This window comes from Piliocolobus tephrosceles, chromosome 13 (assembly GCF_002776525.5).
Source record: "Piliocolobus tephrosceles isolate RC106 chromosome 13, ASM277652v3, whole genome shotgun sequence".
NCBI lineage: Eukaryota > Metazoa > Chordata > Mammalia > Primates > Cercopithecidae > Piliocolobus > Piliocolobus tephrosceles.
The window spans coordinates 17,817,831-17,838,719 of record NC_045446.1 but is presented as its reverse complement, the minus strand read 5'-3'; the positions used below and the strand labels follow the sequence as shown (position 1 = coordinate 17,838,719).

Here is a 20,889-nt window from a genome sequence, read left to right as displayed (position 1 = left end):
AAAAAAAAAAAAAATATATATATATATATATATATATATATATGAAAGGGCAATCAGGGTAGGTTTCACTGAGATTACATTTGAGCAAAGACTTAAATAAGGTGAAGGAGTTAGCCATGAGTATATCTAGGGGAAGAAGTGCCAGCAAGGGCCAACAGCTGTGCAAAGGCCTTACATTTTTGAGGAAGACGGAGGCTAGTGTCGCTGGCCCAGAGTAGGATGCAGTAGGGGGGTAGTAGGAGATGAAATCTTATAACAGTTGGGGGTGAGGAGTGGCAGATCCCACAGGGCCTTGTAGAAATCTTATACAGTACCTTGCCCATAGTAGATATTCAATAAATGTTTGCCCAGTCATCTTTTGCCATCTAGGATTATTATCAAGTAGCATTTATCTGTGTATTTACTGGAGTTATGTGTGCTTTCTCTCAATAGTCCTTTTACATAAGGAGTATATTTATGAACATACTGTCCTCTGAGGGCAGTGAAACCCTTGTGGGCATTAGAGATCAAAGTGAATGCTATATTTTTGAACTGCAAACAGGAAACAAATGTCAAATACTGTGGCTGCTGAATAACTATGCTGGGCATTTCTAAAAAGCTTGTTAGGGTTGGGACAGTCCTCATTCTTTTGTAATCACAAGCTGAATTCTGGTTGAAGCATCCCTACCATGGGATATGTATCCATATTTCTAGCCTAAAAGGAGCAGCTTCAGTGATGAGCTTCCTTCAACTTTCAATCCAGGTGCCCCCTGCATTATTTCCCTGGAGATAGAAGTGGTGGCATTAATACAGATTTCAAGTGGCTGTGGGTTTTAGTGCCTTAACTGTCTTCCAGAATTGCAAAACCTACCCTGGCTTGCACTTGATTGCATTTAGTAGGTGCTGGTTGAATGAAGGAATGAATAGCCTTTATTTGTTCTTTACTCATATTCATTTTCCATAGCCCCCAAAATGTAGACTGTCCAAGAACTTTGACCACAGAAGCATCAGCCCCACCAAAGAGGAAGGAGGGAGAAGGGAGAGATAGGGACCTCATTAGCAGGCTATCAACAGGCTTTTAGGGCCTGGAGGGAAAACCATCAGGAAGGGCAAGATATGTGAAAGTTCTTGGCTTTTTATGTCTTATAAAATGAAATAAGCAGATTGTGTAGCTTGGGGCTAACTTAGCCTTGGGTTTAAACTATGACCCTTAGTTAGGCTGTCTGGATCTGTTTTAACACTATGTCAAGGAGACCAGAGTTATGAGTTGGAGCTTTGACTGGACATCAAACTCTATTCCCTATGTTGAGCTCTGCTAGCCTCTCCAGCTGGTTAACAGGAGAATGGTGTGGAGAGAAAATAAGTGGGCAGATGAGGGAATGTTTCAAAACAAAGACTGCCTAAAACATCCCAAAACACACATCCTATTATGTGGATCAGTTGACTCATCTTCACATTTGAATAAAAGATATATTACAGAGTGTTTCGTAGCCATAAAAAGGACTGAACCACATTTCTTTTATCATTATGTTCATAAATGGAAACCAGAGAATTTAAGCTTACTGGATAACCTTGGATGTCGGTGCATTATTGGGTCCTCTTAGAACCACTTAGATACCTATGCACCCTCAGCTTTTGTAGATGCTGCCTCTGAGTTCCTATGCATTGACTTTGTGTTTTCTTCAGGCCTAAGTTTGGTGAGAGCTTCAGTTTATGCCAGAGTCCTTTCTATGGGCCAGAGATCCTTTCATTTTAGATTCCACAGTTTGTTCATACACCATAGACAGATCGTGACTGTATTTTGAGTGAGTTTGCAAAAAATATGGTCAGTTTGTTAGAACTTGACCCACCATCTGCTCACTTATCAGTTTCAGGGTTTTTTTGTTTTGTTTTTCTAGTGACAAGGTTTTGCTCTGTTACCCAGACTGGAATGCAGTGGCATGATCATAGCTTACTGTAACCTTGAACTCCTGGGCTCAAGTGATCCTCCTGCCTCAGCCTCCCTAGCAGCTGGGACTACAACAGGCATGAGCTACCACACCTGGCTAATATTGTTAAATTTTTTTGTAGAGATAGGGTCTTGTCATGTTGCCCAGGCTGATCTTGAACTCCAGGCCTCAAGCAATACTTCTTACTTCTGTCCTGGCCTCCCAAAGTGGTGAGATTACTTTGGTGTAGCCACTGTGCCTGACCCTAGTTTCAGATTTTATATCCAGAGAACTAGACAAGGAATTCCCAACCTTTGTTTTATCCCAAGATGTCCTCCTTTTATTTTTTCCCCCTCAAAGAGAACAGTGGGGGTTGGAGGGATGGTTATCCTCGGGCTATTCTACTTGTTTTTGTTCTGGCACACCTACTCCTCACTACAGTTAGAAAAATTATACACTGTAGTTTATACTCAGATCTCTGGTCACTTAAATACAAGAAGCTTCAGTCTTTCTTGCTTTCATTTTTTTTTTTTTTTCTTTTTTGGGATGGTGGTGGTAATGGTGTTGTTAGACTCTAAGTTCTATAAGATCATGTCTTTGTTTAGGCATGGGCAGTGCCTAGCCCACAGCAGATGAATGAATGAATGAATGGGAATATTATCCTATAGATGGTGTGTGGTTTAGAAAATCAACTATTGAGACTTGACAAGAAATTCTACATCGGGCATTGAGACTAACATGATTCCGAATTTTCACTGAGGGATATCACATCCAGAGAACCTGAGAAGGGATCCTTAGAGCTCCTTGTTCTAGCCTTGAGAAGTAGTGGATGAGCTACAAAAAGACAGCCTTTAAAAATAAATGAAATCCTAGTGATAATTTGATCCACTCTCAGGCTAACTATGAAAGTTGACTAAGATCAAACAGAGCTAGTGGCAGATCTGGGACTGGAATTAGCCCTCCATGTCCCCAGCTCCAGTACTTTTCTTACTACCTGAGATAGTCTCGCCAATGACCATCACTGCAAGGCAAAGTAAAGTTCTGTGACAAAGACCTAGAACAGAAATAGACGATACATGGTGTACATGCCATGACATTTCCTTCCAGTGCACAAAAGAGATGTCACTAGCCATATGACATTCTTCCCATTGGGTGTGAACAGGCCCTCAGGCAGCCACTACCAACCAATCAGAGTTGGCACTCAAGAGGAAACCCATCTACCATTCCTCTTCCAGAGGAAATAAAGGTTTCATCAGTCAACGAACTCTGGCCTCGACCTGTGTTCTCCAGATGAGCTGAAAACTCCAGCAGGAACCTTACACTCTTTATTGCTCTTCACTGTCCCCACATCCACAAAGGACTTAAAAGTGATGTCTGTAAGCAGGTTTTCCACAGCATGGATCTGCCAGACAGAGCAGGTGCAGGATTAGTCATGACTCCAAGCCAGGCAAGGTGATTAAGAAAAGCTAAATTTATATTAAATTATCATAAAGTCCTAAAATACTGAACGTAGTGGTTAAATAACTCCAGAAAGTCCAATCTCTCCAGTGAGTAACGTTAAAACCATTACACATTAGCATGGGAGAATCGCTTCCATTAGTTTAGGACAGAGAGATTTTGCTTTTTACAGAGTAAATCAGTGCTCAAATAGATACTTCCTCAAATATGTCCTTTCTACATTCTGAACAGCCCAAGTGCAATAAGATCCTTCCCCCTTTCCAATCAAGGAAATGCCACTTTTCTACTTGCTCTTCCTCCCTAGGCATGAGTGTAAGGACCCAGAGTGCTCCCTCCTTTACTGCTTTGTCAAGTGTAATGTGGGGAGGCTGTAATGTGGGGAAGCTCAGACCTGGGGCTGATGCTACTGAAAGCAAGGCTAAGGGCTTGGTATCTCTCTCTAGCAGTCTTAGAACTGACTTGATCTTGTCCTTTTTCACCCATGTTTGGTAGCTGATTTCTCAATACCAGTAACCACAGGAGAAGTTTCAACTCAGGAAACTTCCCCTAGAAATTCTCCCCTCCATTCCCAGCCCCTGTTGTCCTCTCCTGCCACTTCTAATTCCCGGGGGAGAAGAGGTCTGGGTCTGCGGTGGGCTAGGAGGGCCTCATCAGTGGTGCTCTCTACCTTCCTACTCCTTGCCCACCTCTTTGCATCTTTATTTATTCAGCCCTCCCACCACAGGACTTTGGAGATTGCTGGTGCCACAAGGCTTGGTCAGAAAAAGCAAATTAGGCAAAAAACAAACGGAAAAAAAAAAAAAAACAAAAAAACCGACCCACGAAGAACAGCTAGGGAGACGTTTTAGGGAAAAAATAAGTCTCAATTTCCCTCATACTAGGCTGAGACACATGCCCTTTGTGTGAAGGAGCATGAACCAAGTGATGGCATCCCACACGGAAACTAAGCCCCTTAGCTGAGGAGACAGCTGGAAGAGGAACATCACCACCCCACAGCCACAGGCTCGCTGTCCACTAATTTAGATCCCTGAGCACTTGAGAAAGAACACAGGAAGTTTGACAGGAAGTATGACCCTCATGGATACTTCTCTTTAGGCCCTGGGTGTCCCAAGTCTCCAACCTGATTGTTCTTTCTGACCATTTATGACAACTTCTGGTTTTTCTTTGAAAGCTTGCTTCTAGGTCTCTTCCCTAGAATCCCAGGGAATGAGGGAGAGAGGGTTCAGGTGGTATATACCATGTTTGGTCTAGGCAGAGCTTCTTAGACTTTTCAGAGACTCAGCCCCCAAGGCCTAACATTCACTCAAGCCACAGGCTCACAACCTGGTTACTCTGATCAAAGACTTAGGAAAGATACTGGCCAGTGGTGGCACCAGGAGGGAATTCATATTAGCCAGTAGCCTCGTGATAGGGGCCCCCATTATCCGAAGGTAGAAAGAGCTCCACACATTCTAGCAGGAGAAAGAACAGCTTGAGCCACCCCCATCTCACCAGTATCTGCTGCTGAAAAGGCAGTGACTCTTAGGGCAAGAATAATGTCCACTGCCAGCAATGGACCAGACACCCAGACCCAACTACCCCCCAAAGCTTTTCCATGTTACCAACACACTTGAGGCTGAAGGTTTCCCAGATGCCCATACCTGCTGGGCTGACTTTTCCTTCTTCTCTCAGCCTCTATCCTTCATCCCTCTTTACCCACACCCCCTTGTCCCAGCCCCTGATGGGCAAGTTCTCTCAGAGAAGCAGTCATGCTGGCTGTGATGGGGCAGAGCACGGTCCTGGGTCATCAGCTGCCATCAGCACTGAGAAGCAGGCACTGAGGGTACCGGGGGAAGGGGAGGTGGAGCTCTATGCTGGCGAGGAATCATGAATAATCAGTTTCAGGGGGCCCAGGACGGAGTACAAGATGTGAGGTTCATGGTAAAATCCAGGTCTAAATTCTTGAGATGCACCATCATTTGTTGTGCACAGGTAGTTATGGACTCAGGTGGTAAACAGCTCCGGTGAGGGCTTAGGAGCAGTTATGGGGTGGGAGGAGGAGGAGGACGAGCACACAGAAGAGGGGCCTGCGGTGTAAGCGAGCACAAGGACTAGACGTCCATAAAGGAGAAGGAACAGGCAGGCAGGGAAGAGAACGCAGGCATTTAGACCTGGCTCTCTGAGGAGAGCTTGCGTTCATGTTTCCAGCCCGTGTCTGGCAGAGAGCCTCGTCTTTCTGGAGTGGCTGCAGTATGGACGCTGCTACACTCAGACTGCTCTTCCTGTAACAGCTGCTCCGTCTCTGTGTCATCCAGGGAGCCAGAGCTGGCCTGGATGGACACTGTGTCTGTCTTCATGCATACATGATCCCGGAGGAGGCCCCCCCGTGAGCTTCGCAGTTGCTTGAGGTCATCCCACTCAGCATCATCCCCAGAGAGGAGGCAGATTCCCTCTACGATCTTGATCTTCTCCTTGGTGTAGTTATGGTCAGGCCCTCCCTAAGGTGGAGAGTGGGCAGATATGGTCAGTCAGTTGGCTTTCTACAAAGGATCCCATGGTAAACTGAAAAAGGAAGTGGATGGGATAAGAGCAGGAGTGAAGCGCACAAAAATCCCACAAACAAATGTGGAAATGTGATTGGGCAAATGTATGAGGCCTAACCTAAAAGGGGAGGGGCAGCTATGATGATTATTACCATTATCATACAGGGAGGAGGGAAAACCATGGCTTCTGGTCCTGCAGCAGCCACTCACTGGCTTTATCACTTTGGGCAAATTATTTCACATTTTTAAAACTCAGTCTCTAAAACTCTGCAGTATGAGGAGAGTAACAGTATCCATACCTCACAACCAACTGCTGTCAGGTTAAATGAGGCGATACATGGAATGCAGTTATCAGGGTGCTTGACACAAAATGCACTATAACATGTTAGCTATGTTACATTGTTACTATGGTTTATTAATGGGGCATCATGCTGATATAAATCATCAAAAGCAATTGGCAAGAGCAATTAAATGTACATTTATTCAGGATGTTAAGTTACTTTAGGTGTTAGTTTCTCAATTATCTCTTTTTTCTAATTTTGTTAAGGAGAAAACTTCGGAGGTAAGACAGGGGACTCTAGAAAATCCTCTTATCTGTCCAGACGTGGTGGCTTACGCCTGTAATCCCAGCACTTTGGGAGGCCCAGGCGGGCAGATCACTTGAGTTCAGGAGTTCAAGACTAGCCTAGTCAACATTGTGAAACCCCATCTCTACTAAAAATACAAAAATCAGCTGGGTGTGGTGGCGGGCGCCTGTAATCCCAGCTATTTGGGAGGCTGAGGCAGGAGAATCCCTTGAACCCTGGAGGCTGAGGTTACAGTGAGCCAAGATCACGCCACTGAACTCCAGCCTGGGTGACAGAGCAAGATTCCATTAAAAAAAAAAAAAAGGAAAAAAGAAAGAAAAAAAAAACGAAAAAAAGGAAATCCTCTTATCTGGGTCCTAAACATCACTCCAGTGGGGTCCTGCAACTTATAACCTTTTTTGGGAGGTTACTCTGGCTTTGCTGCCATGAGTCCTGGGACCATTCCCAAGCAAAACCTAGGACTCTTCCAGGCACAGCCTGGAGTTCTGCTCAGCCCTCTCCCTTTACAGCTTCTTCAAAGAGTAGCCTCATTCCTGGCTGCTGGGGTATACCAACTGACATGCCACCACTGCTAGAAGAAAATGGATCATCTTGGGTTCTGTCCCTGGGGTAGTATTCCTGCCAAGAGTTCTGCAACTGTGGCTGTGGCTCTATTTTTGTAACAATTCTATTCCACAGATATTTACTGAGCCCCTATGTTAGGCAGGAGACTTTGATGATTATGCAATAAAAAACATGGTCCCTGCCCTCTGAGAGTGACAGTCCCCTCAGCCATGCAGAGTGGGACATAGATAGCACCCAAGCAAACACACAGATGTCCGTTCACCCAGCACACCCTCCAAGATGAAATCAGTATAAGATGCAGGCCACTCAGTGTCTTAATCAAGAGACATGCTGGGGAAGTTAGGGAAAGGTGGGGGACATGGCACTTGCAATTTGGGAAGCAACACTCCCTCTACAAACACCCAGCAACAGGTACCTGAAATCAAGAGGAAATCAGAAGAGAAAAGGTGAAAGACTATCAGAGGGGTGAAAGAGCTGCTGAGGAAGAAACACACAACAGAAGAAAGAGGTTACACTATTTTAATTGCCATCCTGTGGCCTTCATTGTGGTTCTTTTCTGGAGCATCAGATACTCCAGGAACCTAAGAATCTTCAAGAGTCTTTCTCTCAAAGATATTGAGGAGGGGTCTACCATTCCTAGAACTACAAGCCATCCCTGCACATTCTGTTTTGACTGCAGTAGAAGCTTTTAAAAAAGTTTTTTTAATTTAAAAATTTTTTTCAAACATCAACTTGAACCAGAAGTAATGGAAGCTTTTTAAATATGGGAATTCATGGATGCAGAAAGCACATGATTATTATGTGAAATATGTTCATTACACATGAGAGCCCTGCAAGTGTGAGAGCAGGTTCTGACTGTGCTAGATAGGCCAAAGAAGTAGACCGATTAGGGTCTTCATAAGGAATAACTTCTGATGAAGAGTTATAGGATTTTAGAGAAAAAAACAAGGCTTATATTGGATTAGGAAAATCTGAAATACCAGGTATAGTTCCCTTGTGGAAATGGGACTTTTTTTTTTCTCTTTTTTTTAGACAGGGTCTCACTCTGTCACCCAGGCTGGATGGTAGTGGCAGGATCACAGTTCTCTGCAGCCTCCAACTCCTGAGCTCAAGTGATCCTCCCACCTCAGCCTCCTGTGTAGCTGGGACTACAGGCACAAGTCACCACACCCAGCTAACTGAAATGGGACTATTTTTCATGCCTTAACATTGAGCAAATAATTTTCCATTGAAGTGACAAAGAAGTTAAAAAAAACAAAAGCAGGTAAACCTTCAGAATTCTAGAGAAATTTCTGTGATAAGAGGAAGAAGAGTGAAAAACAAGCCATTCCCAACCATAGGTACTACTAGCTTGGTTAGTAATGGGCAAGTCCAGGAGCTCTTGGGTTTTTTGGGTGTCGTCTGGGAGAGCTCCCTTGTTTCAGAAACACATAGCCCTTTGTAGGGGAATGACAATTCCTGGAGGGAAAGAACCTATGAGCTTGGAAAAATATCTCCTGGCAGGACAACTGCTTTCAGACCTAAATCTTCTGAGATCTGCCTTCTAACCTGGCTCTCACTAAGGTCCCTCAAGCTAATCCCTCAGAGATTCTAGAACTTCCCAGAAACCCAAATTACATTCAGTTCTTCTGTTCACTATAACTTCCAAAATGGTAGATGGGATTACTCAGCAGCCCTTACTGACTTATTTGGGCATTTGGAGTATAACCCCTCCCCACACCTCCCCCAAAAGACCCTTGAACGTAAATTTCAATTTTTACCTCTTTCTTATAGCACAGCTGGTTGTACATGGCTGGTTTGGGGATTGCTTCAATCTTCACTTCCTGTGTGGATGTTCGGTAGGAGGGGTTGCTGTAGGTGAGGTTCCCCATTCCAGGATCAGTGAACTTGGATTTTTTGTGTCTTTAGGAGGAAAGGTGATGAGTAATTAGTTGAGATCTTTAAGGGGGTGATACCTGGGAAAGCTGTAAACTGAGTCCGGTAGGCAGCCTCTAAAATGATCCTAGTGACTCTTACTTCCTGGTATTCATGCCCTTAAGAATCTCCTCCCCTTGAGTGTGGACTGGTCTGGTGACTTACTTCTAATGAAAAGATTATGCAAATGTGATGGCTACTAGATTAGGTTACCAAGAAACTGGTTCTGGTCTTGAGTTGCCCTCCCTCGTTCTTTCTTGCTCTTGCTCTGGGAGAAGCAACCTGCCATGTTGTAAGCTGTCCTATGGAGAGGCCCACAAGACAAGAAACTAATGAGGAAGGCCTCCAGCCAACAGCCTATAAGAAGCTGAATCCTGCCAACAACTATGTGAGTGAGGGTGGAAGGGGATCCTTCCCCAGTCAAACCTTGAGTTGAGACTGTAACCCCAGCTGATATCTAGATTGCAGTCTGTGAGACACCTTGAGGCAGAGGCACCTAGCTAAGCTGCATCCAGATTTCTGACCCACAGAAACTGTGAGATAATGGTTGTCATTTTAAGTCACTAAGTTTTAGGGTAGTTTGTTATGCAGCAATGGAGAACCGATGCACTGAGCTTTAGAGTCAGACAGATCTGTTTCAATTCCACCTCTGTGATTTATTAGCTAGGACCTTGATAGATATAATCTAAACTCTCTGGCTGAGTGCAATGGCTCACACCTGTAATCTCAGCACTTAGAGAGGCTGAGGTGGGCAGATCACATAAGGCCAGGAGTTCGAGACCAGCCTGACCAACATGGAAGAAACCCTATCTCTACTAAAATACCAAAAAAAAAAAAAAAAAAAAAAATAGCTGGGCATGGTGGTGCACGCCTGTAGTTCTAGCTACTTGGGAGGCTGAGGCACAAGAACTGCTTGAATCCAGGAGGCAGAGGTTGCAGAGAGCCAAGATTGCACCACTGCACTCCAGCCTGGGCAACAGAGTGAGACTCTATCTCAAAAAAATAAAGACAAAAAAAAAAAAAAAAAAAAAACTTTCTGAGCCTCAGATCCTCATCTGTAAAGTGAGGAATAATAATACCTGTATTATGAGGTTGTCATGACATTGATCTATATCCATTAATGGTAACTGTTAACGATGATGATGATGATGAACAACAGCAGCAAACTGCAAGCTATGTTTAAAGCATTTGAGGGAAAATATAAAGAAAGAGGGACAAAAAAAGATTCTAAATGACACATTCTGCCTTTCCAGAATGATTGCTACTGAGCAATGATGTACAAACCAATATTGTAGTAAAAGGCTGTGTCTGTATAAGGGAAAAATCATTTCCAATTTCAATGGCTTGAAGTGGGGAGTACTGGGAAAAGCAAAGATGTTAAGAGTCAGTCTTAGCTTTGCCTCTTACTTTGTGACCTTGGGTAATATCCTTGGTGCCCTCAGCATCCTAGTCTATAAAGAAAACCCGAAGGGTTGTTGTAGTCATTCAATAAGGAAAATGCTTAGGTTATGACTGGAGAAGGGTAAGTATTTAGGTTTCCACACTTTCCTTCTGCTGCCCTGACCAGGCACCCAACCTTGCAATAAGGCTGGTCAGAGCTTGATTCAGTGAACTGCAGAGGTTTGGGAGATCCCAGACATGCTCATGAAGACCAATGAGCATGTGGCCCCTGCAGGAAGACTGAAGTTACCTGTACAGCATCAAAGCTGCAATCACCACCAAAATCAGCAGAACACTGAGGAGTCCACCAATGGCGTAGCTGATATGAAGTCCTTCCCCTAGGAAAAATAGAGAAACACTAGGCAGGGGCCACTGACAACTTTCTAGCTGGTTCTGGTGTGAGGAATGGAAAGCTGAAGGGCTCCTTTTGTAGGTGTTGGATCCTATATCATCTGAGGATGGCTAAGGGCTCCTTTTCAGATAGGTGAATGGGAGGTGCAGGGAGGAGGCTGAGAAGAAATCTGTCACTCTGCCAGCATCTCTGATCCCATTTCGACCCCTTCCTAGCTATCTGACATAAGGCAAGGTGCTTAACTTGTAAGCCTACATTTTCTCTTTAGTTATATGTAAATAATAAATTGCTCATAGGACTGGAGAAGAGTGTATGAGAGTATGTATATATACATGTGCACACACATGTATGAGACATATATGTGGCTTATCACATGCTTGGCATGTGGAAAGCATATCATAAGCTGTCACTGTAAGTGATGAGAGCTATTATGATTATTATTTCTATGGATTTAGTTTAAAAAGAGTTCATCAACCTCAGAGTCCCAGTGAAGGTTATGAAAGATATCAGCGGAGACTTAGATTCATTACATCTTCTTTTCCAGAACAGTGGGGTACTCAGGGCTTACCTGGAGCAGCAGGAATGGCCTCATTGGAACGTGCACAGAGGCCCAGCCTGGCATCCCTTTCAGAACATCTGTGGGGCACAGAAAACTGAATGTGAAGCCTACTTATACTCAATGAAGATCATGCCTTCCTCCAGGAAAGGGGGAAAGGCCTGTAAGCGGGGGCTTTCGGGTATGAGAATGTACCAGATGGAAGATATCAGAAACATGGAGAGGGCAACAGCAGGAAATGGAGAGAAATCTGTGCAAGGCACTGTTTTCAAGTGTTATACCATGTTTAAATGTGTTATAAAATATGTACCTTTAAAAATGAGAAGTAGGTTTGGGAGTGAGTTGGAAGTCTGCAGAAAGAATACTAAGGACATCAATATTAGGCTTTCTTAAACTACCAGGATGAGTCAGAAGAAGCTGCTAGCCAAGCCAATCTGATTGGATAAAAATTATCACAAGAGCTAAATATCCCAAGGTCAAAAAATGTTTTTCTTCTCTTCATTCTTGCACAAGGGAATATGCAAGACATCCAGAAGGAGTGCTCAGATAACTAACTTGAAATGCTCAGAAGGTGACTTCTTTGTGGTACATTATGAGTGGGCAATCAAAGGCATCTCCTAAACAGCCAGAGAAAAGCTACTTGCAAGAGCATTTGGAACCAAGATGCACTGAATTTTCAAATAGAACTCTGACAATAAGAAAAGGTCCGAGCAGGGGTCAAAAGTTTTCTAAATAAACCTAAAGAAAATCAGAGAGTAATAATGACTGATAGTACTTAAAAGTTAGTGAGAAAGACACATGTTTATACCTGGGTGTTTCCTTTTCTTTACAAACTGTAGTAAAGACAGAGAATGGGGGCACACAGCATAGGAATTTGATCATGTGCAAATCTTGTAACTTTAGGGACACTGAGTCTAAAGTTTTTATTTGGGATTATTATTATGTTTCTGCCTTCAGAATTGAAATCAAGTGTTAACTACCTTGTAAGCCACTGATGATATTAAAAATAAAGAGACCAGTATGTTGCAGTGGGAAAAAAAAACTGTTCTCGTTAGAAAAATGTCTAGAAAGGATAGACATCAAAACATAAGAGTAAATTATATATAGGCATAGGATATTCACTTCTTTATTCACTTCTGTATTTCCAGATTATTTATTTATTTATTTTTGTTTTTTTTGAGACAGGGTCTCAGTCTGTCACCCAGGCTGGTGTGCAGTGGCATAATCACAGCTCACTGCAGCCTAAACCTCCTGGGTTCAAGCGATCCTTCCAACCTCAGCCTCCCAAGTAGCTGAGACTACAGGTATGTGCCACCATGCCTGGCTAATTAAAAAAAAAAAAAAAAAAAAAAAAACTTTTATGTAGAGACAGGATCTTACTATGTTGTCCAGGCTTGTCTTGAATTCCTGGACTCACGTGATCTGCCCACCTTGGCCTCCCAAAGTGCTGGGATTACAGGCACGAGCCACTGTGCCTGGCCCAGATTATTTTTTATAAAGTATAAATGGAAAACATGGTCATTAGAATTTTTTGCCAGGTGCAGTGTCTCATATCTGTAATGAGACACTGGGATGTGTGTCTCATTACAGACACACAGACAGCCTAGGGATGCCTAGGCGGGTGGATTGCTTGAGCCCAGAAGTTTAGAACCAGCCTGGGCAACATGGAGAAGCCTCATCTCCAAAAAAAGTACAAAAAATTAGCCAGGTATAGTGGTACACACCTACAGTCCCAGCCACCTGGGAGGCTGAGGTAGGAGGATCACATGAAACTAGGAGGTCGAGGCTGCAGTGAGCTTGAGCTGTGTTCATGCTACTGCACTCCAGCCTGGGTGACAGAGTGAGACCCTGTCTCAAGAAAAAAAAAAAAAAGAATGTCTCTGAATTGAATGTAACATCATATTTAATCAATTTTAAGATGTTTGTTTTTTCTATGGTCTACCATCTCTGAAACAGGAATGTAACTTACGATCAATAGCATTTCACATTTGCTGTTGGTTATCTTTTCAGTTTAATTTCTCAAATCAGGATGCATTTTATAATGAATAGCACCTTTAATTTAATGAAATAAGATACTTTATACTTGCTTTGAGAACTGTTCATGTTTATGCTTACTTATTTAATAATGGTGTTTGTGTATGTGTGAGGGAGGTGCATGTGTCATTATAAGCTAAGGCCATCATCTCTCTGGGGAAGCCTTTTTCTTCCAAGTTATCAAGCCACAACCCAGAGACTACTGTTGGACAAGCCTTATGCCAAACCTATGATGTGAGAGCAAATGTCACAGAGAGAAGAAGGAGGAATACCATGTGGGAGGGTCCTCCTAAGTGATTTCTGTTTAAAGTTTTTTTGTTTTTTTGGTTTTTTTTTGAGATGGAGTTTCGCTCTTTGTTGCCCAGGCTGGAGTGCAGTGGCACGGTCTCAGCTCACCGCAACCTCCGCTTCCCAGGTTCAGGTGATTCTCCTGTCTCAGCCTCCCGAGTAGCTGGGATTATAGGCATGCACCACCATGCCCAGCTAATTTTGTATTTTTAGTGGAGATGGGGTTTCTCCATGTTGGTCAGGCTGCTCTCGAACTCCCGACCTCAAGTGATCCACCTGCCTCGGCCTCCCAAAGTGCTGGGTTTATAGGTGTGAGCCACTGCACCCGGCCTTAAAGTTGTTCTTAAAGCTTCTTGCCCTCAGAGCTAAAAAGGGAATCACTTGCAACAGTCTACAAGTCTGAATATCACCTTCTGTCCCAAATAACAGGGACTGGTAGCTCATGACGTAATCTACCTCCCAACTACCTGATCGAGCTGGGACTATGAGCTGCTGGTCGTGGGATGGTGATTTGAATCAAAGGGCTCACGAGCCTACATTGAACCTATTTACCTTCCTTCCACCTCCTCCAGAGACATGCGGGTCCGGGTGGTTGAAGAATGCAAGGTGGTAGGTAGTGTGTTGGGTAGCACCGGGCTCTTTTCACTCATGCCAGTGGACCTAGGAGCTGGTGGTACCAGGCCAGGCACTAGACAAAAAAGAGGATTGGAGTGGGCCACTGGAACCACAAACCTCTACATATGGCCCCAGAGTAGCAGCTGGAGAACTTGACAAAACAATCTTTTAGCTGCCCTAGTCACAGGCACCTTCATTAGTAGCCCTTCTTAATACTATAAATAAAAAGGAGTTGGATTCCATAATAGTTGCTCTGGATGGGACAGCTGGCTCACCAAAGTCAGGAAGAGAGAGTGATGCACAGGCCACTGATTATCCCACAGCAGGGACCTGGGAATCAAGAGACCTGAATTCTATTCTCGCAAATGCCAGAGGGCAGACAAACCCAGGTTTGAGCAATTCCCAAAACCCAAGCAGATTGCTACCAATCACTCCACTAATAAGACCTTCTATATGGGGACCCCACCTAGAAGGACAGATCAGACCAGGATCAGAGGCTGCTGACCCTCAGCCCTTCCAGGGGCTCTGCTGAGTGGCTCCAGCCATACAGTCCAACTCACCAAGAGAGCAGGGCTGGCTATCAGGTTCATCAGGACAGGCACATACGAAGTCCGAGGCTCTGGCAAAGCAGAGGTGGGTGCAGCCACCATTGTTCACACCACAGGCATTGGTCCCTAGAGGCAAAGTAGATGAGTGTCTTATCTGGGACAGAATCAGGTCTCCCAATTTAAGGCTTCTCAAAAACAGGAAATCCAGGATTACCCTACTCCCAGGGACAGGGGAGCAGGAGATATACAACTGTGAGGGAGTAAAAAGGTCTAAGCATTTAAAATGTGAACCAAGAAACTCTCTTGTGGCCCTGTCTTGGTCCCTAACAGTCCTTGGGGTGACAGACCAGTCCCACAGATGTTAAGGAAGCAGGCTCAGTACCCGGGAGCCCACCTGTCTGCCGCTGAGGGGAAACCACGATGATATCCATGAGTCCTTCCACATTTGCCAGCACTGTCTCCTTGTTCCGGCCTGAGTATTTGTCAACACGCTGGATTGACTTGGTCTGCCAGTCTGTCCAGTAGATCCACCTGTCTTGCTACTCAACAGGAGAAGCCCACAACAGTAAATGTTATTCAGCAAGCAGACTCCTTCTTATACAGCTTCTATGCCTCACCATTGGCCACTGCCTCTGCTGAAATGCCCTCTTCATCTCTTCCTCATTTCTGTGCATCCCCAGACATGACACTGTCAAGGAAATCTCCCCAAATCCATATAGACTTCACCATTCTCTCCTCTATACAGTTCTGCACCTTGTAGTCACTTGCCCAAGTGCGTTTTTATACTCAAGCAATTTGTTTACAGGTCTGTCCATCCTACCAGATTAGTTCTTCAAGGACAAGAATGTGTTCTATTCATCTCTGAATTTCTGGCACCTAACACTCAGTCCCCATTCAGTTGATTGAATGGCTCTCTCTCTAGCAAATAGGAGGAAATCTGAAGGTTATTCTAGGTTCCTCTGGGCCCTTTGCTCAGAGCACTGCCCCAAATCCTCTGCTTACTTCTGTAGGCAGCTTTCTTCTAATGCAATGATGGTGAAATTCTCAGCCAAGGGTAGGGAGGGGCAATGAAGGTGTTCTCATCCCCAACCAAGGGTATATATCAGAAACTGTGGGGAAACCTGTAGATTGAAAAACCTATATACAGTATTACCCTGTAGTTTTACATTTAGAATATGAAAAAAAAAGCCTATCATTAAGTAAAACCAGATAAAATCTTTTTGGCTAGGCCAGGCACGGTGGCTCATGCCTGTAATCCCAGCACTTTGGGAGGTCGAGGCGGGTGGATCACGAGGTCAGGAGTTCAAAACCAGCCTGACCAACATGGTGAAACTCTGTCTCTACTAAAAATACAAAAATTAGCCGGGCATGGTGGCATGCACCTGTAATCCCAGCTACTCGGGAGGCTGAGGCAGGAGAATCACTTGAACCCAGGAGGTGGAGGTTGCAGTGAGCCAAGATCGCACCACTATACTCCAGCCTGGGCAACAGAGTGAGACTCCATTTCAAAAAAAAAAAAAAGAAAAGAAAAAAAAATTAGCCAGGTGTGGTGGCGCATGCCTGTAATTCCAGCTACTTGGGAGGCTGAGGCAGGAGAATCGCTTGAATCCAGGAAGCGGAGGTTGCAGTGAGCTGAGATCATGCCACCACACTCCAGCCTGGGCTACACAGCAAGATTCCATCTTAAAAACAACAACAAAAATCTTTTTGGCTAGTAGAACATAATACAGAATACAGACAGAGTTGATAATATTTGGCAAAAAAGGGTCAAATTTATTTCTCTTTATTTTCTTTCCTTTCTTCTTTCCTTTCTGTCTCTCTCTCTCTCTGACTCTCTCCTCTCCGAGATAGCATCTTGCTCTGTTGCCAAGTTGGAGCACAGTGGTACAAACGTAGCTCACTGCAGCTCAACCTCCTGGGCTCAAGTGATCCTCCTGCCTCAGCTTTCTGAGTAGCTGAGGCTACAGGTGTGTACCACCACACCTGGCTAATTTAACAAAAAATTTTGTAAAGACAGGGTCTCGCCATGTTGCCCAGTCCGGTCTCAAACTCCTGGGCTCAACTGATACTCTGGCCTCAGCCAGGGTGCTGGGATTACAGGCATAAGCCACTACACCTGGCCAAGATTTTTAAATAATTGAGAATTCCTGTTTTGGCCTCAGGCCTGGTAGATCTTCTTTTCCTTGCCCAAATTATTTTTGTGTTAGAACTCAAAAGTGACAGCTAATAATAATTAAAATGGGTAGCAATAACATGCGTGTGGTGCTTACTGTGTGCCAGGTACCATACTAATGCTTTGTGTCTATTTCAGGAGGATAGTATTATTAGGCTGATTTATTTTGTAGGTAACTGAAGCTGAGAGAGGTTCAGTCACTCCGCTTCAAAGTTACCCAGTTATTTAATAATACAGATAAAACTTGAACCCAGGTACCTGGCACATTGATGGTACTCATTAAATACTTACAAACTGGCTAGATGCCTCAAAACTCTGGCTTTTAGTCACTCCACTCTGTTGCCACTAAGTGAGCTCTCTAAGCCCAGATGCTGGGACCATAGCATTAGGATTAACTGGGGAACTTATCAAAATGTATTTTACTGTGCCCAGCCCTCATGAAGCTGCTTCTCTATAACCTCTATAGTCACGGCCTAGGAACCTGCCTTTTAACAAGTGCCACATCTGATTCTGTATACCACTCTTTGAGAGCCACTCCTTTGAATGCTAGAACATGGGAATGGCAGGATAGGAGTATGAGGGCACTGGGTGGCCCTAGCAACCTACCAAGGCTTCAGGGCACAGGAAAAATTCCTAAAATGAGCTTCAATAGCATGTCTGTTCAGTAGCAGCTACAGCTGAGACTGCTGACTTAGAACCCCAAAGAAACATCCCAGTCAAGGAGGTTAGTTACCTCTCTCCTGAGCCAGTACCTGTGTGAGGGCAAAGGGGTGGGACACATGGCTGACCAAGACCTGCCGCAGTTTCCCGTTGAGGTCAGCACTCTCGATCCGGTCCAGATGGGCGTCTACCCAGTAGATCCTGCGAAGAAAACGAAAAGAGTGGTTGCTCCAAATGCTTGCCAGGAAGCCCAGCTCTTCCCCCTAAGAACCTATCTGTCCCCTCCTGAGCTGACTGGCAGGTGCTGTGAGAACTCAAGAAGCACCCTTAATGAGGAGTCACTGTGAGTCCCAAAGCTGAAGAGGGGAGCTGGTGGTTCATGAGTGGGGAGGTCAGGGCTGCTCTGGGGAGGCGCAGAAAGTCTAGTGACCTCAGAGGAACCACCACCCAGCCTCATCTTCAGGAATTTGATTGCCCTTTGACTCCTACTCAAGAATCAAAGCCCAAAGTCTTACAAATGGTCTTTAAGAGAGCTCAGTTGGCCGGGCATGGTGGCTCACACTTGTAATCCCAGCACTTTGGGAGGCTGAGGCGGGGGATCACTTGAGGTCAGGAGTTTGAGACCAGCCTGACCAACATGGTGAAACCCCATCTCTGCTAAAAATACAAAAATTAGCCAGGCATGGTGGCACGTGCCTGTAGTCCTAGCTACTTGGGAAGCTGCGGCACGAGAATCGCTTGAACCCAGGAGACGGAGGTTGCAATGAGCTGAGATCATGCGACTGTACTCCAGTCTGGGCAAAAGAGTGAGACTGTCTCAAAAAAAAAAAAAGAAGTGAGCTCAGTCTACATGGGCCTCACTGAGGTTAAAAGAAGAAGGCATTCTACCACCGTTCCAGAAGTCTTGGATTCCCTTCCCCTTCTTTTGGGTCAGAAGGGGGCACAGACTTCAGAGACCCTTCCCCCGTCCTCAGCATTTCTTATCTAGACAAGTAGTTGTACATTCTGGAGCCTGGGTCAGGCGTGGTGGCTCACGCCTGAAATCCCAGCACTTTGGGAAGCCAAGGCAGTAGGATTGCTTGAGTCCAGGAGTTCAAAACCAGTCTGGGCAACATAGCGAGACGCTGTCTCTACAAAAAAATTAGAAATTAGCTGGGCATGGTGGTATGTGCCTATAGTCCCTGCTACTTGAGAGGCTGAGGTGAGAGGATGGCTTGAGCCAGGGAGGTTCAGGCTGCAGAGAGCTCTGACTGCGCCACTGCACTCCAGCCTGGGCAACAGAGCAAGATGCTGTCTCAACAACAACAAAGTTCCAGAGCCTGAAGGGATCAGGATTTGTTATATTATAACAAATACAAGAATCAGCCCTTAAATGAGTAGGGGTGTGAGACCTGTGGTCCAGCCAGAAGACATGCTCTGCCAAAGGCGCTCAAATTAGGAACATGTAAACCAGCCAAACAAAACCCACCTAAGGGTTGAGGGCTGGATTTAGCAATCGCTGCTCTAAGAATACATTCCCTAATCCTTCTCAATGGTTCCTCTTCCCCACATACCAAGAAGCTTTCTATCTTTTCATTTTTCCATTTTAATCTCAACCATTCTCTCTTCTGCCCACCCGATCTCCAGGAGGCTGTTTGGTGCAGGACTCCCACCTGCGGGTATCATAGTCCAGGGTGAGGCCGTTGGGCCAGCCCAGGTCTGTGTTGATGAGGACCTTCCGCTCAGAACCATCCAGGTTCGCCCGTTCAATCTTGGCAATGTGGCCCCAGTCTGTCCAGAAGAGGTACCTGAGACACAACAGTGCCATCATCATCAAGGCAAGGGAAGACGGCACCCAGGGGTTGAGAGAACACAGAAGGTAACACCATCTTTTCCACCCAGCCCTTCTTCCCTGGATCTCTTTTCTGCTGGCCATAAACTTACCCCTTCCTGGGGAAAACAGCAATGGCCCGGGGCTCATCCAGGCTATTGTTGATCAGCACTTTGCGGCAGGAACCATCCAGCCTGGATGCCTCAATGGTATTTCGACCTGTGTCTGTCCAGTACAGGTTCCTGGCCACCCAGTCCACTGCCAGCCCGTCAGTGGTCTTCAGCCCACGCCCGATCACTGTCTCCATGTTGCTGCCATTCAGGTCTGCTCGCCTTGGGGAGAGCCCAGTGTTGGATGAGCAACCAGACTGCCCCAGAATAGAGTAGAACTCCTTTAACCCATGTTCCCATAACTGGACCCCCACTGAACTGTAAGCTCCACAGGGACAGAGACCAAGTATCTGTGAGTACATTCCTCAGCACCCAGCATGATAAATGCTCGATAAAATAATTGCAGAATGAATGAACCAGTTCTTAGGAGGATAGAGTATTTCCTGCTAACTGGAAATAGTGGCGGTTGCCAGAGGATGTCTTGCTAGAAGACAGGTTTATCATTCCCCACATATCTTTGGGAAGAGACAAGGATTGCTAGGTGGTGATTATAAGAAATACAGATTTGTCAAAACCTACCTGTGCATTTTTTAAAAGTTAAAAACAATTTTAAATACAAGTAGATATGAGGTTTCATTATGTTGCCTAGGCTGGTCTTGAACTCCTGGGCTCAAGCACTCTTCCCGCCTTGGCCTCCCAAAGTGCTGGGATTACAGGTATGAGCCACCATGCCCGACCCTACCTGTGCACTTTTGCAGAGGCCCTAGGGGCAGGAGGGAACTCTACCTCAGAATGGGGAGCATGTCACTGTCACCTAGGGGACTTCCCAAAATTGCATATGCCTACCTGTCCCCAGCTTGAGACTCTAATACATCCCTTGGGGAGAGCAAAGAGGAATGTTCCCTGTTCCTCCCTGTGAGAATCTCTGCCATGGGAAACCACTCTTAATGGTAGCAGGGCATCATATTCCTAAGCTTTGTTAGGGCCACAAATTTAAAGAATAAAAATTAAACAACAACAAAATAAAAAACAACAGCTTTGTAAACCACCATACGCCTTGGCATTTGGCTGGGGCTCCTTTACTGCAATACAGATACCGGTAATACGGCCTACTCATCAGTAAGCCCTCGGGGATTCTTGGAGCTCCCTCAGGGCACAATGGTAGATGTGAAAGGCTCCAGGTCCACACCCTGACTTTACCTGTTTTTTATTGTTGTTGTTTGTTTTACATACTAGGCTTCCATGTAATCTCTAAACAAACAAAAGTTTGAAACTCTGCTCTAAGTGACAACACTACAAAGTGAATAAGTCAGGATTAGAACTCGCTATCCAAAGTGCCGAATCACTCATC

The 20,889-nt window shown here is 45.0% G+C and overlaps 1 protein-coding gene and 1 long non-coding RNA gene across 2 annotated transcripts in view; one reads left to right on the top strand and one right to left on the bottom strand.

Moving 5' to 3' along the window:
- LOC113224774 overlaps nucleotides 1-20,587 on the top strand; it is a 26,735-nt gene extending 6,148 nt beyond the window's left edge. Inside the window, exon 3 of the long non-coding RNA XR_003309388.1 lies at nucleotides 19,245-20,587. This is a non-coding gene — a long non-coding RNA (uncharacterized LOC113224774). The remainder of the gene's footprint in view (nucleotides 1-19,244) is intronic.
- LRP4 (LDL receptor related protein 4) overlaps nucleotides 3,361-20,889 on the bottom strand; it is a 64,143-nt gene continuing 46,614 nt past the window's right edge. Inside the window, exons 29-38 of the mRNA XM_026454087.2 lie at nucleotides 19,542-19,760; nucleotides 19,271-19,405; nucleotides 17,711-17,819; nucleotides 15,180-15,324; nucleotides 14,798-14,911; nucleotides 14,175-14,310; nucleotides 11,313-11,380; nucleotides 10,643-10,730; nucleotides 8,799-8,940; nucleotides 3,361-5,842 (exon numbers count right to left, since the gene is read on the bottom strand). Coding sequence (XP_026309872.1) covers nucleotides 5,510-5,842; nucleotides 8,799-8,940; nucleotides 10,643-10,730; nucleotides 11,313-11,380; nucleotides 14,175-14,310; nucleotides 14,798-14,911; nucleotides 15,180-15,324; nucleotides 17,711-17,819; nucleotides 19,271-19,405; nucleotides 19,542-19,760 — 1,489 coding nt within the window. The 3' untranslated portion in view covers nucleotides 3,361-5,509. The remainder of the gene's footprint in view (nucleotides 5,843-8,798; nucleotides 8,941-10,642; nucleotides 10,731-11,312; nucleotides 11,381-14,174; nucleotides 14,311-14,797; nucleotides 14,912-15,179; nucleotides 15,325-17,710; nucleotides 17,820-19,270; nucleotides 19,406-19,541; nucleotides 19,761-20,889) is intronic.